The sequence below is a fragment of the Meleagris gallopavo genome, chromosome 11 (genome assembly GCF_000146605.3).
Source record: "Meleagris gallopavo isolate NT-WF06-2002-E0010 breed Aviagen turkey brand Nicholas breeding stock chromosome 11, Turkey_5.1, whole genome shotgun sequence".
In the NCBI taxonomy this organism is placed as follows: Eukaryota; Metazoa; Chordata; class Aves; order Galliformes; family Phasianidae; genus Meleagris; species Meleagris gallopavo.
Window position 1 is genome coordinate 9,484,667 of NC_015021.2, and position 26,986 is coordinate 9,511,652.

Below are 26,986 nucleotides of genomic sequence, written 5' to 3' on the forward strand. Positions count from 1 at the left end.
AGAGGGCCGCGGAACGGCGCGCTCCCCTCGGCTCCGCTTTCCTTCCCCACGGCGCGGCCTCGCCGCTCGCTGCCGCGAACGCACCCGGCTCCCGCTTCCAGCCCGCCCTCGGAACGCTCAGCCCTCTGCCATCCTCTCCCCAGGCGCGTCCTTTCACAGAATTACCGGGGTTGGAAAAGACCTTCAAGATCGTCCAGTCCAACCATCCACCCGTCACCAATAGCTCTCACTAAAACATGTCCCTCAACACAAAACCCAGGCGTTCCTTGAACGCCTCCGGGGTCGGTGACTCCACCACATCCCCGGGCAGCCCATTGCAGTGCCTGACCACCCTCAGAGAAGTAGTATTTCCTAACGTCCAGCCTAAATCTCCCCTGGCGCAGCTTGAAGCCATTCCCTCTAGTTCTATCACCGGTTACGCGACGCTGCTTTGTTTGTGACGTTAATTTGCAACTCAGAAAGTTTTAACCTCCAACACTTCCCTTTCGTCTTTGCCCAAGAGCTCGAGCTATCACCACCATCTCCCCACTTCTCCCTCCACAGAACGCTCCCACACGGCACAGGACTGCCTCACGGCTCCCCTGCACTTAGCAGTGATCCCTGCAGGACCGGCACTGACGTTCAGCTCCATCGGGCGCAACATCAGGGCACACCTGTAGCTCCTGGTGCCACACAAAAGGCCACTGAAACCCCTCTTGCCCCCACATTCCAGCAGCTGCACGTCAACCTGTTCTGAGGTCGCTGTGTTCAGCACTGACCTTGCTGAGCCCCTCCTGCCAGTTTCTCACCTGAGCACTGATGCAGACTTCTGGCACTGTCACACACACGCACACACACACACACCCCCAGACAAACCATCTTATTGCAAGTGGTAAAATATTTTCAGCTGTCCCAATGAAATGAGGTTCCTTTCACTGGGCTCTGCTGTCAGGCAGCTTTAGCTAGCCTCGCTTTTCAACTGCTATTACCTGACACTTAAGAAACCCTGAGCTTTCAGAAGACAAAGCTTCCAGCTGAGCTAAGCAGCAATCTGGAAGCACTGCCCTTCCACCAGTCGGACTGCTACACAGAACTGCACGGGAGAGAACACGCAGGGACAAACTCAACCCGGGGAGTTACAGATGCCGCTGAGAGACAAGTGTTCAGTACCTATTCACAGTGTCTCTTTTCAGCCCTGCGGCACTGATGTGGTTAAAGAGCTCTCTGCAATTGTTCTCTTTAATTCCTCCCTTCCCCCACACAGATGCAGAGCATGACGCCTGTGAGGTAGTGGATGAAGTACTGGCGCAGCCACCGTCATTCAGCACAGCCAGGGAAAAACAAGAGCCCACTGTCAGAGCACTTGCCAACCTGTCGCGAGCAAAGTCACAAGACGAGCTCTCTATTGAATTCCAGCAGAAGCAGAGGAAGGATGCCCAGGGGATCCTGAAACTACAGCTGGACAGCAATGAAAGGCTGATTCTGCTGGGGAGCAGTCTTGGCTGCATATAAAGGAAGATAGAATTTGAAGACCAGAATGTTCATTAATCTTTCTCACACACACCCTGAAAATCACCTGCTCTTAACTGAGCTCATAAGGATTGAAGTTTTCTCCATCGACAGTCCCTGAGTAAGGTCACAATGCCACCTACTGACGATTGAAAACAGCAACCGAGCTCTGCTAATCTAGAGCAACTCAGTTTTTCCATTAAGTAATTTCCTCTCCATTTCCTTGTATTTATCAACTGCTCTGATGGCTGAATTCAAGTCTTCTAAATATTTGCTTCTAGTTTGTATCTTTTCACCAGCTTTCATCTTCCAAGGTTTATTTCAGCTTCAGATACAGGATGAGATTTCCTTCAGATTTTCTAAGCTCTTTGAACTGAAGGATTTGAGCAAGAGCAGGTAATCCCCCCCCCCCAGTTACTACAGAGTTGTACAGACTGTTTTTCTACTGTTCTACTGTGACAAGTAAGCAAAGAATGCCTCTTTCCAAATCCATGTATCACCCATCTGGCCAGTGTAAACAAACTTCAAATTCAGGAACTTGAAGGATGAGATGTTTCTCATACCCTTGACACCCACCTTCTCAAGTCTGTTCATTTAAATTCAAGAAATACAAACACCTCTGCAAGGAGAAGCACTGTAGCAAAGCAGGCTGAGGCCTAAGCTAAGGAATAGGAGATAGATTTTCCTGCAGCTCCTGGCTGCTGCCGCCTTTGTGCAAGAGAATGACTGTCCCTTATGGCATCTTCATGCATTACCAAGATGTAAGTAACAGTAAAGTTTTGCTGGATGGAGCTCAGTCATTTTGCACTTCTTTATTCCAAGCAGGTCACCAGAGAGAAGTCTTCAGATTTGCATACAGCAACAAGAATCAGGCTGGAACTGAGAATGGTGGCAAGAAGAGTCATGACACACACTAAGAAAGCGTATTGTGTGAGCCCCACTGGGATCTGCAGAATCAATTCTTCATACTCCTACAAGGAAAAGTAAATTGGTTATACACATTTAGCCAGCTTCTGTTTTTTTTGTTTTGTTTTGTTTTTAAACTGCAACTCGAGGGATCAGTAACTAGACTTCTATTTAACTTGGCCTTTGCTAAGGCTTGATTTTGAATCCCAGAAGAAAGCTGAGATGGGACACAGCCTTTCAATTTACTGCCCTTACAGAGAGCCAGTTGCTCTTGTTGTACAAAGCTCAATACATGTATCTACTCCATTTTAAATGGTAGGTGTTTGTATGCTCTGTGTCTTTGTTCTTCCTCCAAGTTTGCCAGCAGAGATGCTCTCAGAATAAGCATTCTGCAGATCACTGAGAAGCCACTTTTCTCCAAGATAAACAACTATTTGGTTTCCCCGTGACGCAGAAAGCTGCAAAACATTTTTGGATGACAGCTGTTTGTATTCTGAAGGTATCTTACATATAGGAAGGCACACACATTACACAAACAAAAGATTTGTTATGAAACAAATTAGTCTTATTTCTGAATCTTTAGACTATCACAAACTGTTCAAGTTTCAAAGGCAGCTGTTGGCCGTACTAAAAATCTAACTGACCTTGGTTCACTTTGAGACTTAGCCAATCTGATGGCAAACAGCAGTGGCCTTTTTTAAGGAGTTATTCCTTTAACTTTTGGTCTTGTGTGTGTTTGTTTTTTTTTCCCTATTAGACTGCAGCAGAGTTCTCCCATTTTGAACTCATCTGAGAAAACACTGCAGAGGCCATTCTTAATTCAACCTAGTGCCAATTACAGCACTGTCAATTCTAGGACTCCAACTCAACTACTTAGGGGAGGAGGAAAACAAAAGAAAAAATGTAAAGGTGAGGAGAGCAGCCACCACCAAGGGCACAGAACAGCACAGGATGACACCCATTAAAACCAGGTCAGAGAGGAAGAAGGGAGCTTCTATAGAAAGTTACACAATGAGGCTTTTATCAGTTAGGTCCCGTGCTTTGGAAGCTGCTCATCTCAGAAAAAGGCAGCAATTGTTAAGCAAGAGGCAAGAATTTCCTTCAGAAATAGGAACTCACAGGTTGGTGCGTTGCATTGTACCACTGACAGAGGTGGTCCTTATTCCCTGAACAGGGAAATTCCACTTCAGCAGGCTGCCAGCACTCTGGCAACAGGTGCTCTATGAAAGACAGATACAGTAGATAACTAAGGATGAATCTCACCCACGGGCTGTCTGTCTTTAACAGAGCAAAGAATCCATCCTTGACCTGCAGATCTCTCAACTCTAGCCATGCAGTTACAACTTCTAGATTCCTCAAAACTACAGAAGTCATCCTTCCATGTCTTCCTGTTGAACTCCTGTTGTCGCGTACAAGAATTTCCCTATAATACCATAAGTGCTTTTATATCAATAATAAATGTTTTTCTATTCATCAGAATTAAATATGGCGGGAAAAAAATAATGGAAAGATTTCACATTCCTTTTCTCTAACCAAGCAGACTTTCTGCCCTTAGAAAATCATTGCTCAAATAACACCCAAATGAAGATTAAGAAGCTGAAATTCACTAGCATATTTGACTTGGGAGCTAGCAAGAATGACTTCATGAAAGAAAATATAATTTGGGGGGAAAATGGAGGATACAGTTGTTCACATAAAATACTCATTATCAGTGGATACCAGGTTCTCGTTTCAGAAGAATCTGGGAACTACAACCATCATGAAACATGCTTTCTCCCTCTTCTGCCCCATTCAAACGCAAGAAGACTTAGAAACCATTAGAATACTTTGATTAAGCATTTGACCAAGTACTTGACAGTGAATAATTTTAAATACACCCTGCATGGCTTCAGCTGTCAAGAGAAACACTGTGAGAACGCATGGTCTGAATAGCTGAACTTAAACAAACCAGAACCTCACCGTCACAGCAGCAGACCAGTATTTCTGCACTCTTCAGAACAACCAACACATCCTCACTGTTTTCTGCTGGCCGGTGGTACCGCCCATGCACAGGCAGTGCTGTTCTGAAACAGTGCCAACAGTGAGGGTCGGGCTGCAGGTACAGCAGGACAGTAAGGTCTGTAGCCGAGTACTCAGGAGCCTCCACATCAACATCATCAGGAATTAGCACTGCCTGCAAGCAAATAAAGATACAGATATGGCTGCTACTGGAATCAACACAGAAAAGGGATACAGAAAAAAAAAAAGTACGAACATTTTGTGTATGAATTTGAGATTAAGGAGGTCACAGTCCGCTGCTGTAATCTACTGCAGCATCAGAAGGGACAACTGCGACCCCTGCATTGATCCCTGCCCTTCAGAGTACCGGGGAAAGTCTACTGTTGGAGTTTATTCTGCGTGTACAGGGAGGGTGTCACAAGAGCATACTTTAGACCTCCGCAGCAGACATCTGCAAAAGCTCAGTCACACAAATTCCTCCAATTGATGTTAAGTACTGGTGGTCACCCAAGACATCAAATTCAGGAAAGAACAAAGCATGCTCTAGAGCAGGCTGGCTTTCTAGCTGGCTGTAAATAAACTGCACTCAGCATATGCCTAGAAGACAAACATCTAAAATAAAGTGAGCTGAAGCCCAGTCCAAGGTTATGCTGCAAGTAAGTTTGAACCATTGTTTGGTATAAACTGTTTTATATTACAAAAGTGTCCTGCTAAGAATGGAGCCCCAACGAGTATGCCTGTGTATAGTTTTAGCGTTGTTTCTTGCCATATGTGCACAACCTAAAGAGACACTTCATGGAAGAGGGAAAACCTGGACAGTCCCCATTTAAAATGGGAGAAATGAGGACCAGCAGTAATCTGCACTGGAGTCAAGATCTAGGCATAAATCTCTCAAGCCTTAGTTGGGAAGCTGTGATGAAACAGAAGCTGTGAAGCTCCTCACTCCAAATTCACAGCACGTCACTTAAAGTACATTGGGAAAGCCACTGTTCTGCTCCTTTGAAGACCTTGATACAGAACCTTGGCAGGAAGACTGCAATCACTCCTGTTCTGTAGAGGGTTAACCTTCCTTCTTTTCAGCCTGATTAACTTTTACCACAGTTGCTTATCCAGTGCTCAGCAGAGCTGTAGTAGCTTGCTGGTAAGCACACCTACGTGTAGGAACATCAGCAACCTATGACAAAACACACCCTGCACCAGGTGCTGCTGAGAGCTGCAACGAGAAGCCACAAACGTGATACTGTGCAGCATTTTTCAGGAAAGGGGAACGAGCCACCTCGGTTCTTGCAGCCCTCTGAAGAACACAGATTACAGCTTCCTGAGCAACGTGCTCTTCAGCTGCTGGCAAAACGCAGGCTCAGCCTTTATGTAAGAAGCCCTGAGATGGCTGAGCTCCTGTTCTTACCTTCGTCACGTTGTTCTGCTGCAGCGATGCCAGCTCATAGGGATCCACGTAGACTCCCCGTGGCAGGTGAGTTCTAGCAGCTACCGTGCATCCTTCTGTCCACTGCCCCGTCCCATTCAGCTCCATCTTTACCAGCAGCTCCCTTAAAGCAAACCATGGGGGACAGTGCTGAAACCTGTATATTGAGAGACAACAGAAAAACCTCCGCGCATCACGCTGCCAAACACTCTAAGATGGGCACAGTTGGAAGAAGGAATACATCACAAATACGTGAGAAATGAAACATCCCAGGCTGGACGTGGCTCTGGGCAGCCTGGTCTGCTGGCTGGCGACGCCGCACATAGCAGGGGGTTGAAACTAGACGATCATTGTGGTCCTCTTTAACCCAGGCCATTCTACGATTCTATCTGGGTGCCTCATCCCTGGAGGTGCCCGAGAGGGGTCGGACGGAGCCCTGGGCAGCCTGCTATGGTGGGGCAGACGGTCCGGGCCAGGGGTCGGGGCTGCAGGGTCCCCCCGCCCCACACCGCTCCGTCATTCAGCCGCAGCCCCGAGCCCCGCCCGACGGCTCCACCTGTGGAAGCCCTCCTTCAGCAGCTCCTGCGAGACGGCGCTCCCGCGGCAGGCAGCCTGTACATCTGAAACGGCACAGAAGAGGTGAGTAGCGGCACCGAGAGCACGGCGCGGTAGGCCGGGCCTACGCCGGGCACTTACGGAGGACACAGAGCAGCACAACCAGCACCCGCCGCCACCGCCCGGCCGCCATCTTGGAGCCGCCCCGCGTGGCCCCGCCTCACCTCAGGGCCGGAGCTGCCCGCAGCACCACCTGATTCTTGTGGAGGCCGCGGGCGGCCATTTTATGTCGCGTTCCGCAGGCACTTGGGGCGGACAGCCCGGAGGGGGGGCTTCTGCGGGAGGACCCCTCGGTTACCGCGGCAACGGCTGAGGCCGCCCCGCCCTGGGGGTTGCGGGCCTAGGGGGGCCGGGTCACCGCGCTCGGCGCCGGCCTGAGGAACCTCGGGTGCGTTCGTTCCTCCGGCAGGAACTGGCGGCAGCTCGGTTTCCGGAGATGGGAATTTCCCTCCCACTCGCCCGGCGGTCCCGCTGGTTTGTTCCCGTGTTTAATCCCTGCCCTGGGGCTAGCAGGACGCAGGCCGGGCGCTGCCGCCTGAAGGAGGTGACGCTGTGGTGAGGGTTGTGCTGTGCTGTGCTCCGAGCCGGGCCGCAGGGCAGCATCCCGGGCTCTTTCCATCCCTGTCATTTCCATCTGGCACTAACGGGGTCACAGCCGACGGCAGAGCTGCCATGAGGGGTTCCCAAACGGTCAGGTGGAAAAATGGGCTGCCGATGCCAGCTGTGCTTCCAGTGGTGAACTTTCTAACCTGATTCATTCAGCAGCTGACCAACACGCCGAGACACCTGAGAGTTTTGCAGTCCTTACCTAACAGTGAGCTAATCCCTGTCTGTTCTCCATCCACCATAGGAACACAGCTACAGATCCACTGGGCCAAATGGTTCTTCCCTGCTCCACTCTCTTCTCTACCTCTGAGGTATGCCAAAAGCTCCCTGTTCCTTCCCACTGAACCCACAGGAAAGCTTACAAAATCAAACTTACTGCTCTTCCTCTTACAGAGTTGTTTGGTTTTTTGTTTTGTTTTCTTCTAAAAAAGAAAATTCCAGTGTTTAATAAAGTATGCATGCAGGCTTCTCCCTTGTCATAATAAATATCCCCTAGGTATCATTTGACTGTGCAAAACTGAGCTGGTAGACCAAAAATTTCACTTGTGTGTGATACAGAATCCTGATTCAAAAGCCGAGAGGTGATAAGGATGTAAATCAGCCATTGAGAGTCACCCATGCCCAGCTCAAAGAGCACGTGAGATGTGTTCAAGTTCCCCTGAGGTCTCCCCTGGGGGAGCTGCAGCCTGGTTGTGTGTTTTTACTGAATGTGGGTCACTCTAGTCCCAACAGAAGGCTAACAAGAGACACTCGTGCTTTTTTTTCCCTTTTTTCCCAGTTCTTCAGTGAGTGCTGAAGTTGCTGAGGACTTTTCTGATACAACTGAGCACACTTCAGCCAGCAGCAAGAACTGCAATGACTTGCATCGCAAAGAAGTGCGGCATTCGCTTTCAGCCTCCATCTGTGATCCTGATCTACAAGGAAAAGGACAAGACTCGCCGGCGCATCATGCCTGTCAGAAATTTCTCCCAGTTCTCAGGTGCATTGTTTCCATACAGCATTCCCCAGTTCCTCTCCACACACAGGGAAAGGAGCAGCTGGTCATAGCACCAGCCAGTGGGGAGCATGCAGTGGGCAGGTTTGGGGTAACGCTGTCTCTCTGAGGAGCCCAGGGCAGCATCTGAACCTGAGCAGCAGTGCTGCTAAACCTGGAGGCCTCGTCTGTAAAGGTTAGGGAGAGGATGATCTCTACTTAAAGAGATTTGCTTGCCTTTGTAATTCTTCAGAGTGGTCTTGTTTTTAGATTGTGGCATCGCTGCTGAGCAGCTGAAGAATAACCCTCGGCACAAAGCTTACCTGGAAGGAGTTTCACTGCGTCAGCTAAAGAAGCTGCACAGTTTGCTGAGAGGCCACTTGAGGGGAGAGAGTCTGGCTGAGAGCCTGGAAAAGATTCAGCAGGAAGAGACCATTGACCCCGAGGAGGACATGAACAAACTGGACGACAAGGAGCTAGCCAAAAGGAAGAGCATCATGGATGAGCTCTTTGAAAAGAACAGGAAGAAGAAGGACGACCCGGACTTTATCTATGATATCGAGGTAGAATTTCCACAGGATGAGCAGCTGGAGTCCTGTGGCTGGGATGTGGAGTCATGTGAAGAAGTCTGATTCCAGATCAAGACAACCATGGGCAGAGACAGATCCCATATTCCTAAAAGAGAACAGTGTCATCCTGCATCCTCCACTGCAGCATCTTCTGTTTGTGCAGTTGATGCTCTTTACATTGGCCACAGAGAATCTGAGGCCTAAGATATTACAGCAGTTTCAGGTTTGTATACATTTTAAGAAGTTGGACTGAGAAAGCTGAAACAGGACAGCTGAACTTGGTGGCTGTTTTTACTCTTTTTCCTATATAAGAGTGCCCAAAATACTTTTAAATAATTTATCTTTCATTTGTTTACATCTCAGTCAGCTCTGGCTGAAAACCTCACCAACATGTTTGCCTGTGATTTCAGCTTTCTCTGAAAATGAAATGTTAATTGGAAGCAATATTACATTTTATTGTATGCGTATGGCATTTTATTACTATTTGTTGGAATGTTAAATATACATTCAGATAAATCAGTGCTTCAATGAGAATATTACTCTCACGTTCCCTCAGTAGAGGTTACATGTGCAGTTTCAGGTTGCACAGGATTAAATCCTTCATTTGAAAGAACTGAATATTTAAAAAACAAGTTAGTCTTGAAAGTATTTTGGAGATGCAGTGAATTCCAAGTGACAAAAGGAGACATTTTCCTTCCTTTCACTAACAGGAATGGTGTTCACCTCTCAGAAAATGTGCTTACATTATTTGAAAAAAATATATATAGATAGTACAATAGGAAGTCACCGAGCCTAGGAGTGGTTTTAGGGTAAAACAAAGACTTTGCCACTGCTGCCTCATCAGACTGCAGTTCCCAGCTCACTCTAGGCAGTGCCAGGGAGGCTCCTCATTATAAACCCTATGTGAGCAAAGCCTTGAGCCAGTGATTGTGGCCTGCAAAGTGACTTTTTAATTGATGATGGTGTAACAGGAGAAAGAAGCCCAGCTTGTTTCAGGCTGAATGTAAAGTTCTAGCAGCAAGAAAAATCCCAGGGTTCATTCACCAGCTGAGGCTGTCAGACCTGAGTGTGGTTTGAGGGCACAGGGCAGCCTGCCACAGAGTCGGAGGACACAAGCATCTCCTTCCTCTGCAGGCCAGGTGCTCTGTGGGTGATTTATTGCATCCTGGGGGGCAGGATGCAGAGCACCACTTGCTTTTGCTCTCCAACAGATGTATATATTATGTCTCAGTGTTCCAGAGATGCCTCCTTCCTGAAAGAAACAACTTTCCCTAAGAAAAAAAATGCTCCCTGAGCAGTGGAGCAGCCCAATGCCTCAGCCTTGCCAATATGGGGGTGTGAAGGGCCAACAGAAATACCTGCAGTGGTACGAGAACCAAATGCTTAGGCCGGCTCTGAGGCATGCTGAGGGACATTTCACCCTGCTTTCTTCTTGGGTCAAGGTTGCTTTTTTTGTGAAGTGGGTTTTAATTTTGCTTGTCATCAAAACTCTGCATTTCATCATTGCTGTGCACACTTCCTCCGGCATACTCATTTATTAAGGCTGCACAGCCCATGTTCTCACCCTCCATGTTTTGCATCTTGAGCAATGCAGGCATCTCCCACTGCCTGAGGATGCTGATTTGTTAAAACCAGATTTTTGCAGTGGCTTTTTGCATGAATATTGCCAAATCTCAGCTACCCTCTGTGTCTGCTCATCCCACCGATTTTGTGTCCTGCTTGCCCGCTATCCAGACCATGACAACCTCACCTGCCTGCAAGAATAGAGGTGAGGATGGTGCACATCTGCATCCATATACCAAGGCCAGAGCTGGCAGAGAGATACCAAAACATGGCTGTAGTGCCTGGAACCAGTGGGAGCAGCTGGAGGACATCCCAGGGCTGTCACTGTAGATCTCTACTGTCTCTTGGGTGAGCTGCTCAGGAGCAGAAGAGTGGCTGAAATAGGCTGAAGGATCCCCTAGCCGGCACCTGATCTTCTTTTGGCTATTTCTATCTGAAATAGGGCCAAAAAAATGGCCACGTGCAAGGGTGGATGTGATAGCCTTCTCCAAATCTTCCTGGTGCTGTGCCTGGCTCTGCTTCTGCAGCATCCCCTTCTGCAGCTCCACGCTCAGAGCTTGCCCCGTTCAATCGCAAAGCACACGGCAACCAGGAGAGATAAACAGATGAAACAACGTTACCAGAAATATAATTTATTCTTGTGTCTTTCGGCCAATACTGTTCATCACTGAGGTTTGAGGTTCTGTCTCACTGGCACAGCAGGCACTGCCAGCAGTGGTGCCACCACCAGTGCAGTGTGGGACAGGGACTGTGCTGCTGGGGGAACGGTCACTGTCCCAGTCCTTCTGTTCTTAGTGGTTTACCCTAAGGCTGAAATTTCACTGACAGATCCAGTGAAATAGATCTGCCACTCTTCTCTGTTTCACCTTTTCACATGGGGATTGCAGCCCTTGCCCTTTGAAACACACAGATGTGAAACATTCACCATGGAAGTTCACCTGCACAAGTGCCAGTTTTGTGGTGTTGGCCTCTGGGCACATCTCTGTGGTTACGTATGGAGGGTGACCACAGCGGTGTGAATAAATAAAAGCAAGCACCCAGACAGCCCAAAACGCCACTTCTGGGCCACCAGATGGATGCAAGTTCTCAATCCCCCACCTGCTTGCTCACCTTCACTCCCAAGAAGGCCCTGCCTCCTCCTCAGCCATCAGTACGGGCTGGACACCCCGCACCGCCTCTTCACCATTTTCAGCAGCTTTGGCTTCAGCATGAGGAAGACCACAGTGAAGGCCACCAGCAGCGTCAGGCAGGTGGGCAGGGTAAGCACCAGGTAGAGCAGGGCCATGTCGGCCGTCCGCCAGCGGCAGTCCCGCAGGACGGGCTCGGGCAGCACCCAAGCATTCAGCCGCTGCGAGTCGTAGTTGCAGGTCACCTCATGCTTGTCGGGGACAAGTAGGTGCTCCATGCTCTGCAGGGCCTTCCACCAGCCCAGCGTGCAGCAGTTATAGGGGTTACGGCTGAGGTAGAGCTCCTGCAGGCTCCTCCCCAGCGGCCTCCATGCCACGTCCGCGGGCAGAGCCGTCAGGCTGTTGTCCCGCAGGTCGAGGCTGCGTAGCTTCAGTGCGCCCAGCGAGGTGGGGAGGGCGGTCAGGGTGTTCCCTGACAGGTCCAGTCCCACCAGGCTCTGGAGGGCAGAGAAGTCCGCCGAGGTGGAGGAGAGGTTGGTGTTGCGGAGGGACAGCACCTGCAGCGTCGCAGCCAGGTCCCGCAGCCACCCCAGGTCCCCTGACAGAGCCTCCCGGTTGTCAGAGAGGTCCAGATGAGTCAGGGCCGTCCCTCGAAAGGGGTGGCCGCCCAGGTCCCGCAGACCACAGCCGGCCAAGGAGAGGCGGGTCAGGGTGGCAAGGCCCCTGATGTCCACACAGGGAGCGCTCCGGCCCAAAACAGCCGGCTGGGGACACAGGTCGAGGCGGTTGTAGCTGAGGTCAACTGTAGTGATCTGCTTTGTGTGAGTGAAGATGCCGGCAGGAAGCGCCCGCAGCATGTTGGTGCTGAGGTTGAAGAGCTGCAGGTTGGGCAGGGCGGGCCCAGCGCCCACATCCTCCCACAGCTCTGTCAGCAGGTTCTGGCTGAGGTCCAGATCTGTCAGCAAGGCCAAGGGGTCCCACTCCGACAGGTGGAAGGTCTCCAGACAGTTCTGGTTGAGCTTCAGGTGGGTCAGAGCGGGCATCTTGGCCAGGAAACCCTCCGGCAGGTACCAGAATTGGTTCTGGCTCATGTCCAGGAGGCGCAAGGAGGAGAGGTTGCTGTAGCAGACCTCATCCCACAGCTTGACTGTCGTGATGTTGGTGGAGTTGCCATCGATAAGCAGGAACTGCACGGTGACATTCTCCAGGGACGTGCCGTTGGGGAGAAGCTGGTAAAAGCTCATCTTGTTGTCCTTCAGCAGCAAAGAGTGCAGCTTGCTCTGCCGGGGCAGCACGGGGAAAAAAAGGAGCTGGTTGTGGGATAGGTCCAGCACCTCCAGCTCAAAGAGGTCGTCACTTTCCAGGGCCAGAAACCACTCGATGATATTGTAGCTGACATTGAGCACCCGGAGCTGGATCAGGTTGAAGTCCACAATGCATGTCATGTAGTTGTAAGCGATGTTGAGCCTCTGCAGCCTCTGCAGCCCTTCAAAAGCTTGGTCAATCTCAAAGATGTAGTTCTTCTCCAGGTTCAGCTCCAAGAGCTGCGTCAGGTTGGTGAAGACAGAAGAGTCCAGTCTCATGATGACATTCCTAGCCACAGACAAGGACTCCAAGGAAGACAAGTTGCTGAGCAAAACAGATACCATGCCCTCAGTGAGCTGATTTCCAGCTAGATCAAGCGTCCTCAAGGCTGGCAAAGCAGAAAGAGCAGCTGCTGTTATTGAGTAGTTGGTGAAGAGAAGGTTGTCTGCCAAGGATAGTGCGTGGAGGCCCTGGCTGCCCAGGAAGGCACCAGGCTCGATGAGCTCCATTCGGTTTTTGGTCAGGCTGAGGTGCTTCAGCTGGTGGTATGAGAGCAGAGAGGCACGGCCCAGGACCTGGATAGTGTTGTCATCCAGCAACAGCTCTTCAATGTCACCTTGCAGATTTCTAGGGACGGATCTCAACCATTTTCTCCTGCAGTCTGCAGTGCTCTGCACCTACAGCAAGAAGGGGACATGCAACACCTCACTGTGAGGCATGAGATGGGGAGATGATAAGTCTGGGGATAAAAGTGAGACGGAGCTGATTCCTCAGGTAAAGCCTCATTGTCCCACTCCAAACCTTAGCTCCAGTGCTAGGCCAGCAGTTGGGAGGGGGAAGCCTGGAGAAGCTGAGGTGCCCAGAGCTTGTAGGGGAGAATCAAGAGGTCAGAAAGGCAAGGATTTGCAAGAGAGACGACTTACATGCTCACAACCACCAGGAGACATGGCCCACGCTGCGCCCGCCCCATCTCCCCATCCTACTGCCAGAAGGACCAGGAGCAGGGAGAGAACAGGCAGCGGGGCCTCCATCTCAGCAGAAGCTCTTCTGTGGGGACAGAAAAATCAGGAGCTGCATCACAGTCAGCTCAGCAGCATCCCCAGGGCTCCTAGGACAGCAGCGGTCACTCTTGCACACCTTCCTGCTCGCAGCACTTGGCCACCACAAGCTGCCCAGCTAACACCCACAGCACAGGGACCCCCATGGGACAGGAGAAAGCAAGGGACAGGGCGGCACACACGGAACACCGCTCTGCAAGGCAGATATCACCCAACTACAGCCAGCCTTCCCGGAGCTTGCAGCCTCCTCCCCGGTGCCAACACTCCAATCCCAGCACTATCTGGGGAAGTGCTGCTTTTCAGCACAAGGGCCCCTGTTGCTTATTTTGTGAGCCGGGAGCTGCCAGCATTTGCATCTGGGGTGAAAGCTGAAGCTCAGGCAAATGAGCAACAAGGGCTTGCCGAGGGCTCGGCCTTCTCATAGCTGCTGGTGCTTGAAGAAGCTTGAAGAGGTTATTTTTGGCAGCTTGGGGAGCCAGAGCCTCATGGCTGGAGGTAAGCCAAGGACACCTCCTGGGTTATCTCTGTCTGTGGGACAGCTGAAAGAAGGAAGCCGATACCAAATCCAGGCGGGACTGGAGAAAGACCCCTTTCTCTAGGTGAAAGCTAGCACCCCTCTGAGCCTTCAACCTCCACACCAGGTCCTTGTGGTGTCCCCACTGTAACACCGCTCCCCAAAAACCCAAGGGTTTCAGCTCCAGCTTGGCAGCAGCACCCAAACCCCTTTTCTTCTCCCCCACCACTGCCTTGTTGCTGTCCGCTTTGGCCTCCCCTCTCCATCCTCCCATGTTTTTGGGGGGCAGCTACTCACCTCCCGTAGCAGCGCGCGGGGCCTGCAGCAGCTCATCCTGCGGCCCGCAGCCCCTCCACTGCACTGGGGGGTTCTGTGGGGGCCGGATGCAAACCAACAAGGTGTTCTCCCACCCACTTTCTGCTGAGCGCTAAGATGGGCTTTGCGGAAGGAGCGAACGGAAACTGCAGTCACATGGAGGCAGAGAGCGCGGCGAGGCGTTCACACCCTGGGTCGTGCACCCGCAGGCAGCCCCAGCTGCAAGGAGGAACCACGGGGTGGGGGCTGTGGGCAGGGCCCCAGAGCTCAGCGGGACCAGCCTGAGGCTGCTCGTGGTGGTTGAGTTCAACCTCACCACATTTCCTGCAGGGGAAGAAAAAGAAAGGGACCAATACCGTTCTCAGCATTCCCAACCCAGGCTCCCAGATGCTGTGGAGTCTGCCTCAGGACAGCAACACCCAGCCTCCTGCAGTGCCCGGGTGAGACTGGGATGCTCAGGGTCCTCTGTGACTGCTCAGGATTTGGGCAAACGCAGCACCTGGGTGCAGGTCCGCGCCATCCCAATGCAGGAAGCTCCCAGCCAACGTGGAAGTCAATGTGAAGCTGTGCTGGACAGCTCCTGCCCTCCTTTCCCACTCCTTTCCCACTGTGAACCTCCTCAATCCCCCTCCCAGAGACGCTGCTGTCTGGGTGACCCCAACCCGTTGGACATCTGCTCACAGCAGCTCCCACACTCCTACAGCCAGCATACATGACCTGGGAGATTTTTCTTTTTTGCTTTTACCCTGAATTTCATTTCTTCTCTGGAAGGAGGCTCGATGCTCCCACATCACTCACAGAAAAGGCCCCATGGTTTCATTTCCTGCATTTTCAAGGAAGTTTGAAGTCTAAAAATCAAGAAGGAAAAGAGAGAAGCACTCAGCGTTCAAGCGAACCAGAGCAGATGTCAGAAACTCCGCAGTGTGGCAAAATTCCCAGGGTGTTACTCAAGGTTACCAGCACCAGCAGACCTCTCCTGGTCCCCAGCCCATCACAAGGACGCTCACCAGAGGGAGAAGGGCAGGAGTTGGCAGGGGGTGGCCTCGGGGCTGGGAGGTCCCGCGGCGTCCTCACCACACATCATCCTTGGAAAGACGGAATCTGGAGAAGCTTAAAATGCTGAGTATTGCTTCGCAGGGCAGACTGCTCAGAGTGGAGTATGGAGCTTGCTGGCTCATTCGCCTTCGCAGGTTCTCACACCAACAGCTGCAGTCACCTCGGGGAGGTGGAAGGAAACAGCCCAGCAGAGTGAGCAGCAGCCCAAAGGGAACCAGGCAAGCCACCAGCATGAGCAGCTGCGAGCACAAAACTTTCAGGTTGGGAAACAGAGGCTGTTTGGCTGAGGACATGGCCTCCAAAGCAGAGTGACTGTGAGAGAGGATCCTTCATTTAACCCAGGGCCCAGAGGGAAGGCAGAAATAGGTCTCAGTAGAAAGCAAAAGGCCATTTCTGGAAGCGTGGGGTGGGCAGGAAGGGAAAGAGGGGTGCTGGTCAGCAGCCTGGCCACATCCACTTCCCAGCTCCCACACCCATGCCTGGACTGGCTCCAGCACTGCGGTCTGCACTCTTCCGTCTCCCACCTCCACCAACATAAGCAAGGAGGAAGTGGGCCAGGGAGCAGAGAGCCACAGAAGCCACCTCGTTTCCCCCATGCTTCCCCAGCGGCCAGCACGAGGGCTCAGCACCGCAGACCTGAGTGCTGATGTGGATGCTCTGCAGAACTGCTCACAGCGCACCTGTGGGAGCAGCGAGAAGGGAGAACTGCTGACCCTTCCCCTCAGATCTCTGCAGGAGCTGCAGGCCTTGCAAGTGAGCTGCTTACACCCACGGTTTGCTGTTTGCTTGCACGTTGCCCACGCTTCCTCATAGGGCTGCACGATGTGGACACACTGATCTCAGCTGGCACTGATCTCTGTGGCACTACCCCAGCACATTTACCCACAGTTTTGGCATAAACTTGTCACAACCAGAAGCTCTGAATTCACCCAAAGGAGGAGGTACTGGTGAGGGACTTCATGACATCACCCAGCAATGCACACTGGCACGACCCCAGCTCCCCTCCGCAGTCCTTTCCAGCTGCTGTTCTGCTGAAGAGAAGTGAGAAATTGTGTCATTAAAGCAAAGGGAAGCGAAACCATCTCAGCTCTTGACAGAGCATGTCCTCTCTCTGCTCTCCTACTGGGCATATTCCTTGTCTAATGTAAGAAAACAGAGCAAACCGCCAGGTCAGGGGCTCCTATTTAACAAAGCCCAATCTGAAGTGACACCATCAAACCTCAGAGCTCATCCCTGCAGTCACAAATGGAAAAGGCTCAGCTGGGCTTTTGGGTCTCAGTTTGAGATTGTCCTCCTCCTAGACACAAAGACTCAGCACAGGAACAAACGAGGGGTAAAGCTCAGGGAGATGTGTCAATGAATGCAGCGGATCCTCCTTTCCTATGCTCCACTGGGAGTTGGCCCCTTTTCCCAGATAACAGCGATAGGACAAGAGGCAATGGCCCCTAAGTCATGCCAGGGGAGGGTCAGGTTGGATATTTGGCACAGGCTGCCCAAGGGGGGGTGGTGGTGTCACCCTCTGTGGAGATGTGGCACTGAAGGATGTCATCAGTGGGCATGGTGGGATGGGTTAGAATTGAACACGATCTTAAAGGTCTTTTCCAACCTTAATGATCCTATGATCTTCACACTGAGAAGAGCAGCTGAAAGTCTTCATTTAACAGCTAAAGGTGAAATACAAATATCTCTGTTTGTCCGCCAGACTCACCAGGGCTCAGGTGACCATCTCACATGGGATCCAGAGAAAACCATTCAACCAACCGAGCACAAAACCCAACAGAAAAACTAACAAAAACCCAGACCGGTGCCCAGGGAGCGGTGCAGCCTCCTCTCCCCATCCCTTCTTGGCCTCATCTGGACGCTCACTGCCTGCTGCTGAAAGAGACACAGAGGCTGCAAAGCTTTACCCACTGCAGTACTCAGGATACCACACAAAAACAATTTTGGTCAATATCTTTTGCCTTATTGGCAGGTTTGTCCAGCACTCAGAAACACAAAGTTACATACTGATAGCCCTCAAGAAAGCGGACAGAGCCCATCTTCACGATTACTACTTAAAAGCTGTTGGTCTCCTAAGCATAGGATGCTGAAGGAACACTCCTTGCCCCCACCTGCAGGCTCTCAGCTCCCAACCACCGACACCTCCCTAGCAGTGGAGGTGCAGCCAGCACCGTGGTGAATGGGCAGCAAGGATTTGTGGCTGGAGCGCAACCCAGCTCCACTCTCCCTTATTTGATGGGTGTGGGGAGGGAGCACACACAGCACCTGCTCACCTACATGGGTTGCAAACAGGTCTGTGCTTCTGTTATCGATCAGCTTTGTCTTGCCTCCATTCTCAGCTCACCAGTTGCAAACTGGAGCTGATGGGTTGATCCAAACAGACACAGCAGGTACTGGGGCTGACTGTGTGTCTTACTGCTGGTCCGTACCTGAGTGTAAAGGCATGCAAGGGAATGATATTGTAGCTGTGGCATACACACTGTTGTAAAACAGCTGTTTTCTTATCTGCCTCCGGCTTTAATGCATACCTCTAAGGATGTGAAGACTCCTGTGAAAATGAGAGCAGGTTCATGACCTGAAATCGTAAGTTCAAGAAAGGATTAAAAAAATAACAAATCACTTTGCCAAACACACAGTGAAGCACCTGGGGACACAGCACAGGTACTGAGCAACAAAATGCTGCAGGCACACCAAGGTCCCAGGGCAGCTGGTCCTTACACACCCTCAGTGCTGCTGTCTGGATGAAGTAAGGTGAAGTTGAGCTGCAGAAGCCGGGAGCTCGCAGGAAGATCAGGCACTTCACACAAAAGACAAGAGCAGACAGGGTTACACCTCTGTACTTTCCTCCATTCAAACACTGCCTGCAGGTAAACACAGAACCAAAGAGCCTTTAACAATAGAAGAACAGTCTGGATTAAAAGTCAAAATAAATCAAGCAAACATGAAACAAACCCAGCTAGCTTGCAACAGATTTGCGAGCGCAGGCATGGCAGGAAAGACACCTTGTTCTTGTGGCTTGCAAAACTGCAGAACAAGCAACACTTGTAATAATATACAGCAAGTTCTATTTTAAAATCCTCTTTCAACCATTGCTGTTGGATGGAATACATTCAATTGTCTTTTGATGGCTTCACTTTCGACGACCAGTGTCAGAAGCCTGAAGGGATGGAATCAGTGTGTGACACAGCAGAACAGATCAATGTGGGACTGACAGTACTTGAGCCCCCAAAGCTCCTCTGCCTCTGCAAGTGACCTTGGGCTCCCCGCTCACCCCATAACCTAAACTCTAACCACAGGGCCAAGAGTTCCAATGAAGAAGTATATCTCAAAAGTGATAAAAAAACAAAAGGAAAAGGGGATGTTGAATACCAGTAGAGGTTCTGCATAAAGCATTAATGTTGCACTGGTGCTACTGCAGCACTGTTCGCTTTGCCCTCTGCTGGGAGGTGTGAGAATTCGTGCTGAGCTCACAGCATCCCCAGAACAGAATGAAAAGCACTACGTTAAGGAGAAATCAGCAGATTCAGCATCGTCTGAAGGAAAAGCCTTCGGTATTCATTTACCACTTCATTAACGCTCCCTTTCAACTAAATTAGACCTTAGTGCCAGGTAGCCTAGGATAATTTCGATAAAACAAACACGTCATCCTCCTCACCGCTTAAAAACTCATTTTGTCACTGTGAAAAGGAACGTAGAACACATCTCAGCAATGCAGTTCTCTGGCTGCAGATTTCACAGCACTGTCTGCTCTATGCAAGAGTCAGCCCTGAGCCAACACAGAGCAGCACGTGCAGCACTCATGGCCATGTTCCTGCCGGTATCCAGGGCTATTTATAACATGCCAGCCTTTTGGAATTGTGGAATACGTACTTGGAAGCAGTCAGATCAGCAGGAAGTTCCTTCCTATGCAGAGGCCGAGGAGAGGCAGATTCCATAGGCTAACAAAGGGAGAGAAGAGGAAGGGAAATAAACCACAATCCCTAACACCTGAGGAAAGGGAGCACTTTCAAGTCCTGAACTTTTGGCAAAGTGTAACGAACCAGAAGCTTACCTCCAGTTAAACAGCTATATTCCATCTCGCTGGACAAAAAATATAAAGCTCACACAGGTAATAAGGTCAAAATGAGAAGAAATTTAAAGACTTGGCCAAAACTGAGATATCAGTATGGAAATGTGAGGGCTCAGGAATCGCTGAGGGCTGGTTGCCTCTCATACAGCTGCTCTTACATCTCTTTTCTCTAGGTGTGACCCAACTCTTTCCAGGACAAATGTTATTTTAATTCACTGCTGCTGTCATCATCTCTGTGAAAGTGGAAGAGCGAAAAATAGAGAGAGCCATCTGGAAAACACATCCACATTTCAAGGAAATTCAGAAATACAGCTCAGCAGGACAGGGAGAGAAAATCTAACGTGTTCCAGTCGGCTGTGGGACTCAGAGGCAGAAGAACACAGCTACATCCGCAGCAACAGAAGCTCAGCCTGTGCACGGACACACGGACACAGCCCATCAGATCACAGCCATCTGCTCCCCTTTCATCACCTGAAACGTGGCCAAAAATTACAGCAGCAAATGGCATTTGCTCACAGCAGACTCATACAGACTCCCAGAAACGCATGCACCACTGCTTTTTAAGTAGAAAAAATGCTTTAAGAGAAATTTCCCCAACAGAGTGAGTTGTTTCCCCACTGATGAAGAAATACCAGATACCCTAAAGGACTGTGAAGCCTACACATGACTGATCTATGCAAGCTATGGGCAGCTGATGTTTCTCTTGGCCAAAGCAGTCAGATCACACACTGGGGAAGGGAAAATACTCCTCGCAGTTGTTCACTTGACTCCAAAGTAACTCACAGAATCCCTTTTTTCCAGCACATTTTCAGCTAACCAACATCAGACCTCTTCTCTTCTGAACACACTCATGGAGACATCAGCCAAAAGCTCAGCACTTAAAAGCAAATTCTCAGTGATTTTGGAAAGTGCCTCAGAGCTCCCGACCACAACACAGTCTCCTCTGGCTATTGATTATGGCTGCTCCAACTTGCACAGCATCTCAGCCCTCTTTTGTTGTTTGTTTTCTACATGATCTGCCATGTGTGGTTGGGTTGGAGATCTTGCCCCAGCCTGCAGCCTGTTGCCACAGCTTCAGTTACTTTTCCAGCTGTGGTTTGGACCACAGCCATACACATGCATTTGGAAATAGATCACTTTGAAAGCTCCGTGAGCTACAATGCCATTTCTTACCCCCACAAGCTACCAAGAGCACATCTGAGCTCTCCTTGGTGCCTCCCATCTAATGAAACCATGGTCCTTGTGTGAGCTACACCCACAGACTGCATGAAGCCCAGGCATTAAATTTGCAATTGATCTGCTTTGGCAAATCAAGAACTTGGTATCACAAGAGTGAAGTTCATGTCTACGGTCTGCGGACCTCGTGCAAGATGGAATTCCTCTTTGCTGAACGTGGAAAAGGCAGAAAGCTTGCCATTGGGACTGAGAGCAGAAAAGGGGTATTTGCGTGGCTCGACTGCTCTTCCATTGTCCCCTAGCAGGTACACAGGCTCTGTGTATGTTTAAATCATGTCACACAGAGCATATCACTACATGCTTCTGCACACAGGTGGGAATGAAAAGCAAAACCACCAAAAACAGCACATAGAAGCCACTCTGCTCAAAGCAGCAGCAGAAATGCACTGGGTGCCCATTCCAAGAACTTACCCAGAACAAAGCAGCACAGCTCGAAGCCAGCCCAGCCCAGCAGAACCTAACACAGCATCTGTCCAAGCACCAAATGAATCCCAGGAGGCACCACCCACTCTAGGGGTCAGTAGTTCTTACAGTTAAGGCTGGAAAAGCTGCAAAGGAAGAAGAAAAAAAAAATAAGCAGGAATACCTCAGCATAGGGTCTGACTACACATATTAAATCCTACTCCTGCTAGATCCTCATCACACCAAAACAGTCCTAGAAAGGGGATAGGAGAAGGATTAGGAGAGCCGCAGGGAGGAGCACACTGGGTGCAGTGTGCAGGGGAGAGGAGAGCTGCCTCCCACATTCCTTGTTCTCCTGCAAGATAAGATTGTGCAGGCTGCCAGACCCCCCTGCCTTGTCCCCTCCCATGCCCAGAACTCAGGTCATTGACTGAAATCACTGTTCCAGCTGTGTGAATCTGGTCAGTACTCTAAACTTCTCCTGTAAACCCCCTTTTTCCCCTCCCCAAACACAGTCTGGATGTCTGCTTCCTTTTCAATACTCCAAGCCTGAAGCATAGAAGATGAATAAAGATGGTTTCGAAACGATTTACCAAGTGGGAAGAGCTGCAAGCAAACAGCTGTCTGGTTAGTCAAAATATATTGGTGGAGAAGAGTTAAACTGGAACTGGTAGCACAAATATCCTAAATTGTTCATACCTAGGTCTGCTAGCTCCTCCTCCCTCACTGTAATTTTTAAGGACGGTGAACAAGAAGTCAAAAAGCACCTTCCAAGGCATCTCCTGCAGCAGCAGGGCAGCACTGGGCACAACAGCTCCTCTGCTGCCCAGCAGCTCATACTGGAAGACCTCTGGCTGTGAAATGGCGTCATTTGATGAGCAGAGCTATCGAGCTCCCTGTAACCACCCTCGAGGTTCTCCCTGAACAACGCAGCAAATCACACAGCCCCAGCACCACCACCTTCCTCAAGATAAGAAGTTTTGTTCTGCCACACCAAACCGCTGCGGAGGTCGTTGCAACAATACACACAGATGAGTCCTTCTGAATTATAGCAGTTTATTTTAATATTTTGTACAGCCAGCATTGGTCTCCAGGAATAAGTTATAGTTTTACGTGAGTCCCCCCCAAACCCACCCTCTTAAGGAATGTTCAGCTTTCACCACATCTAATTTAGAGGGAAATAATTTATAGGGTAAGACGCAGTCTGAAGAATGGAAATCAATCTTCATTTCACGAAACTCCTCCGAAGTTCTCAGGGTTTACTTACATCTAATTGGATTCAAGACCAAGCACAGCAGCCACGTCTGACTGAGAACAGCTCACACCTCAGCAAAGATCTTACTCTGTGAAACAGGACAGGATTTTGTTTCCCATTTCCCTCCTCACGCCACGCAGTGCTGCCAGGCACACGTGAGCCCTGCAGTTCAATCCAACCAACGCTCATAACTGGTTATCCAGAAAGGTACTCACTTGGTGTCGGTCTCACTTCATCAGCAGTTGCTCTCAGTACCATTTAAAACATCATTTCTCACTGTATCGTTTGTTTCTTTAATGCAGCCAAGAGAAATTGAGCTCGATACCAAACTGCCTTTAAGCACTAAGCAACACATAAAACAAATAAATACTATAAATGCTTTTGAATGGTAATAATGCACATTCTCTGTTCCAGTGCAGAACTTGGTTATTTACTGTGTAAAAAGCACTACAAGGACAGCTCTTCAGCAGCACACGAGGCATCTCAGTAACCTGCTTTCCTCCAACTGCTTGAATAAAGGGGGGAAAACGAGCAATGGCCTAAGAGACATTCCTCTTGCTCAGAGAACTGTCAGCATCCGAGATGAAGCAGCTCACATTCTCCAGCACAAAACTAAGAAGAGGTTGCACAAAGACTTCATTCTCCCCCTCCTAAAATCACACCATTGATAACTGAAGCAGCCTGCTTTGCTCTGGGAAACAGCAGCAAACAAGAAACGGGAGCTGAGAGCCAGGCAGGCACACAGCTCTCAGATTTTAGTGCCCCACCAAAGGAGCCCTCCTGCAGTGCCCACAGACAGGATCAACTAGAAAGCACAAGGATGTTTTTAAAACCTTGTATTTTTGACGTGGAAATGAAGATGAGCTCAGCACCGTGCTGCAGCTTCTTTTCTTAAAGGTGGACCATAAATTTTGGAAGAACAAAACTTCCAGGGCAATTTTGGTTGTGTTTCCTACGGAGAACAGAACTATTGCTGAAGCTACGGAAGCTTTCAGCTACACAGAAAAAGAATCCACGCAGCACCGTACTCCACAAGGGCACTCCCAAATGCTCTACAACACAACAGAAGAAGTACACTTACATGAATGTTATTCAAAGTTTTCCTGAAGCCCCTTCAAGAAATTATACCCCAGTTAGAATAAAGCAAACCCTTCCTTTTGATTTAACTGTTCTTTTCGACGTGTTCCATATATACAATTCTTAAAATACACTTAAAAATAGCTGCACACATTTTGATATCGTTATACCAGAGGAGGGCAGCCTGGACAGACGGCTCTCCTCGGTATGTTAAAAACTGTAAATAAAACCCAACCAGACTCGCTCTCCCCGGTACCCACGTCAGCCCCGAGGAGGGAAGGGAAGGGGAGGAACAAGCAGTTTTAAAATGGGAGTCTTTCACAAAACACACTACTTACAAACCTCGGGTTAATTTCCGCAAGCAGTTTTATATCAAATCCTTCCTTAAATATCTGAGGTCACACACTGCCATCCTAGCAATGAAATCTGTTGCAACATGCATGTGTCAGCTTCCCACTCAATCAACTGCGACCCTGAGGATTTTTCTGGCCTGGTAGAAAGAGGAAATGTAACAATTCCTGAAGTATGGCTGGTCCTCCATTTCAAAATTCTGTATGGTTTCCTCGATGGTTCTTGGACACACACTTATTTTTTTCTCTAATACATGTTTCCCTCTAACCAACATGCAGATTTCTCCTCCCAGTCATCCACATCGTGACGTCCCAACGAAACCATCCGTCATCCATCCAAAGGTTTTCCCAGGTAGACCAAAGTCACTTCTGTGTTACCATATACGGCAGACACTGCTGGATACAGGCAAACTTTGGGCAGTCCTCTGAACGCAACTCCCAAGAACTCATAGCCCCTCTCAAACGCTAACGTTTTGTCTTCCATGTCCAGGATAACTCGAATCCTTTCGCCTATCTGGAAACAGAGATGGGAAGAGGAGGGAGAAGAAACAAACAGGGAAAGAGTCAATATATTCAGATGGATGAAAAAAAAAAACCCCAAAAAACAACCAAAGCAAAATCCACAGGTAATACAGCAGAACAGATTAAAGCAAGGCTTTCCTTGGTGCTTTCACAACAGAGATGTCTCCATTCCTCTCGTATGGACCCAGTACATCTGCTACCTGCTCCTGCGGGCAGCCCAGGCCTAAGCACCCTCACAACACTGAACGCAGCCCTTCACAAGCAGACCTTGCAGCAGCACCACAAGCAAGAGCACCAGAACACCGCAGGAGCCTGAAAATGTTGTAATAGCCCCAAGTTACCGGGGCTCTGTTGCTGGCAATGACCAGTACAATCTACAAAGAGCAATGTTAGACAAGTTGTTTTAGAAAGGTAAATGCCAGGTGCAGAATATTCCCAGAACGTACTTCTGATGGCACGAGTGCTATCACTGACAGGGGTGCTCCCTTACCAAGGCAGAAAAATAATTCAGTGCAAAACTTTGGCAAAATGGGCACGCAAAACCTACAATACGGATATACACGTGTGAGTAAAACCAGTGCTGAAAGCAGGGTGTACAGGATGCTCCCCGTGTTTATCCTGTGCTTGTTACTTTCAAATATAAACAGAAGCGAGAAGCACCAGCAGCAAATGCAGCATGAGATAGCACAGACTTCTGCTTCTCCACCAGACAACCGCAGCACCGGGGATTCCTTCCAGCCAACATATTTTTCCTCTAACCAATGCTAACAAGTGCGTATTTCCCTTCAGTACGTATCCTATGAGCAGATGACCGTATGTGTATGATGCTATGATTCTACGTCTTACCAAATACAAAATGCTTTAAAGGATTGCTGATTCAAGCCCTCACCAATTCTTAAGAAGGAAGCATTGACTGCAAGCACGGCTCAGCCTGCAGGCCCCGTGGGAGCTCTCCTGGCTTTAAAACCTCTCCTCATCCTGCTGTGCAGAAAGGCCCAGACGGGCAGCAGGAACGGACTGCCAATGGGCAGGGCTGGAAAGGGCCAATTCACACAGCAGGAAACGTGAAATCTGCATCTCTTTGATCCACATTTACTTATTAATTGCAAAAATGGCAGTATCATTTCCAGATTGAACTAAGCGCTTGGCAGCAAGCTTTTGTATGAAATTTAGAAATATCAGCCTTGAGTTAATTCCAAGATCTTCATGTACAGCTGAAGCACAAGGCATTATTCATCCCAAACCATGACGCTGTGAGATGGGAATTATACTGCAACACAGCTGAAGATGCAACGTGAGGAAAACCATCAGTCAAAAGGCGGCCGTGCGAGCGGCCTGGAGAACAAAGATAAACAGTCACAGACAGAACAGCAGAGCAGCACCCGTGCTTTGATAACCCAAAATCACCCACACGTCACGGCCTGACCAAAGGATGTCACCTGTGGGAGGGCGCCCAGAGAGCCAGCAAGCAGCGCCTGGCACGGGAAGGCCCTGCCTCAGCACGGCCTCTGCTCACACTGCCAACAGGGGTGAAACAGCCACCGACAACAGCCGCCTCGCTGCTCCTGAGAGCGGCGTCAGCTTTTGTTTCAGAGGGGAATGCGGTGTTCCGATGAACACCCACCACTCGGTATTTGAGAAAGAAGGCAGAAACAAAGGAAACGGGCGCAGAGGAGTGCGGCTGCCCCATCCCTCGGTGCTCGGGGCTGGATGCGGCCCCGTGCGGCCTGAGCCAGTGGGGGCAGCCAGCCCTCTGCAGGGGTGGCAGCGGGTGGGCTTCAAGTCCCTTCCACCCAGCCGTCCAGGGGCCGTGCGGGACGGCCGCGAAGCCCGCGAAGGTAAAGCCGGTCCCTCCTGCAGGGAGATGCCGGGGCGGCACCCAGCAGCGCACGGAGGGCCCGCTGCCCGCTCACCTGGTACTTGGGCGCGTTGTTGCACTGCGGGAAGCTGCCGTTCACCTCCCCGTTGTGCAGCAAGTTATTGTCCACCAGGTTCCAGCCCCAGCTCTGGTCGTCGCTGCCCAGCAGGGCCACGTAGCCCTGGCACTGCATGGCCGCCCGCTTCGTGGCGATGCCGATGACGGCCACGGTGCCCAGCGGCCCTTCCCACCACACCTCCCAGGCGTGGCGGCCCTCGCTGAAGCCGATCTTGGTCCTGGCGCCGTCGGTGCTCTGGGCGATGGGGTTGCGGTGCAGCGTGAAGCCGTTCTTCTTGATGTAGACGTTCCGGGAGCAGTCGTTGGTGCTGAAGGCGTGGTGGAAGGCACGGACCTAGGGCGGGGAGCCAAGAGGGGTCAGTCCGCGGGAGGCGTCACCGCCGCGCGGGGCCGCGCCGGGCTCACCTTGCCCTTGTAGGTGGGCACGTTGCAGAGGATGTCGGTGCGCAGCGCTTCCTCGGCCAGGCAGCGCGCGGCCAGGCTGCGCCACACCTCGCTGTTCTCGTCGCCGTGCAGGACGTGGTGCCACAGCTTGCACACTAGCGCGCAGCTCCGCAGCTCGCGTAGCTCCAGGTAGGAGAACACCAGCTCCAGCACCCGCCCCGGCAGCCGCCACCCCGCTC

General features: G+C 50.5%; 4 protein-coding genes across 10 annotated transcripts; 1 reads left to right on the forward strand and 3 right to left on the reverse strand.

The window, feature by feature from the left end:
* Positions 1 to 1,777: 1,777 nt before the first annotated feature.
* Positions 1,778 to 6,613, reverse strand: PIGX (phosphatidylinositol glycan anchor biosynthesis class X). Of its 2 annotated transcripts, none has more exons than XM_003209003.4 (6): positions 6,512 to 6,613; positions 6,372 to 6,435; positions 5,798 to 5,939; positions 4,354 to 4,567; positions 3,514 to 3,614; positions 1,778 to 2,459 (listed from the first exon to the last, which is right to left on the reverse strand). In XM_003209003.4, the coding sequence occupies exons 1-6, from the start codon at positions 6,561 to 6,563 to the stop codon at positions 2,301 to 2,303; spliced, it is 732 nt and encodes a 243-aa protein (XP_003209051.1). In that variant the 5' UTR covers positions 6,564 to 6,613; the 3' UTR covers positions 1,778 to 2,300. The 2 variants fall into 2 exon arrangements, with proteins under 2 accessions (XP_003209051.1, XP_010714844.1); XM_010716542.3 differs by having other exon boundaries at positions 5,798 to 5,972.
* Positions 6,614 to 6,713: 100 nt separating this feature from the next.
* On the forward strand, positions 6,714 to 9,097 carry CEP19 (centrosomal protein 19). 4 transcript variants are annotated; one of them, XM_010716539.3, is made up of 4 exons: positions 6,714 to 6,985; positions 7,281 to 7,347; positions 7,815 to 8,015; positions 8,280 to 9,097. In XM_010716539.3, exons 3-4 carry the CDS (start codon positions 7,892 to 7,894, stop codon positions 8,639 to 8,641), a joined length of 486 nt encoding a protein of 161 aa, XP_010714841.1. In that variant the 5' UTR covers positions 6,714 to 6,985; positions 7,281 to 7,347; positions 7,815 to 7,891; the 3' UTR covers positions 8,642 to 9,097. The 4 variants fall into 4 exon arrangements, with proteins under 4 accessions (XP_010714841.1, XP_003209052.1, XP_010714842.1 ...); XM_003209004.4 differs by having other exon boundaries at positions 6,714 to 6,974; XM_010716540.3 differs by having other exon boundaries at positions 6,714 to 6,904.
* Positions 9,098 to 9,977: 880 nt separating this feature from the next.
* On the reverse strand, positions 9,978 to 17,004 carry NRROS (negative regulator of reactive oxygen species). Of its 3 annotated transcripts, XM_003209005.4 has the most exons (5): positions 15,468 to 17,003; positions 15,206 to 15,308; positions 14,443 to 14,784; positions 13,497 to 13,620; positions 9,978 to 13,250 (listed from the first exon to the last, which is right to left on the reverse strand). In XM_003209005.4, exons 4-5 carry the CDS (start codon positions 13,602 to 13,604, stop codon positions 11,289 to 11,291), a joined length of 2,070 nt encoding a protein of 689 aa, XP_003209053.2. In that variant the 5' UTR covers positions 13,605 to 13,620; positions 14,443 to 14,784; positions 15,206 to 15,308; positions 15,468 to 17,003; the 3' UTR covers positions 9,978 to 11,288. The 3 variants fall into 3 exon arrangements, with proteins under 3 accessions (XP_003209053.2, XP_019474430.1, XP_031410898.1); XM_019618885.2 differs by lacking the exon at positions 13,497 to 13,620 and having other exon boundaries at positions 14,443 to 15,308; positions 15,468 to 17,004; XM_031555038.1 differs by having other exon boundaries at positions 14,443 to 17,003.
* A 6,295-nt stretch (positions 17,005 to 23,299) lies between these two features.
* FBXO45 (F-box protein 45) lies at positions 23,300 to 26,981 on the reverse strand (the record flags this gene model as incomplete). The annotated part of the gene is made up of 3 exons (XM_010716695.3): positions 23,300 to 24,419; positions 26,341 to 26,697; positions 26,769 to 26,981. Coding segments are annotated over 3 exons (756 nt in total), but the record flags the coding sequence as incomplete, so codon positions are not given.
* Positions 26,982 to 26,986: the final 5 nt, after the last annotated feature.

Bases quoted from the DNA above. Each gene is read 5' to 3' on its own strand.
- PIGX (XM_010716542.3), bottom strand. From the start codon at position 6,563: ATGGCGGCCGGGCGGTGGCGGCGGGTGCTGGTTGTGCTGCTCTGTGTC. The intron at 5,973-6,371 runs GTGGAGCCGTCG...CTCAATATACAG, and splicing joins CTGAAGGAGGGCTTCCACAG to GTTTCAGCACTGTCCCCCAT. The intron at 2,460-3,513 runs GTGAGTTCCTAT...TTTTCCTTGTAG, and splicing joins ACAATGCAACGCACCAACCT to GAGTATGAAGAATTGATTCT.
- CEP19 (XM_010716539.3), top strand. From the start codon at position 7,892: ATGACTTGCATCGCAAAGAAGTGCGGCATTCGCTTTCAGCCTCCATCT. The intron at 8,016-8,279 runs GTGCATTGTTTC...TCTTGTTTTTAG, and splicing joins AAATTTCTCCCAGTTCTCAG to ATTGTGGCATCGCTGCTGAG.
- NRROS (XM_003209005.4), bottom strand. From the start codon at position 13,604: ATGGAGGCCCCGCTGCCTGTTCTCTCCCTGCTCCTGGTCCTTCTGGCA. The intron at 13,251-13,496 runs GTAAGTCGTCTC...TTCTTGCTGTAG, and splicing joins CTCCTGGTGGTTGTGAGCAT to GTGCAGAGCACTGCAGACTG.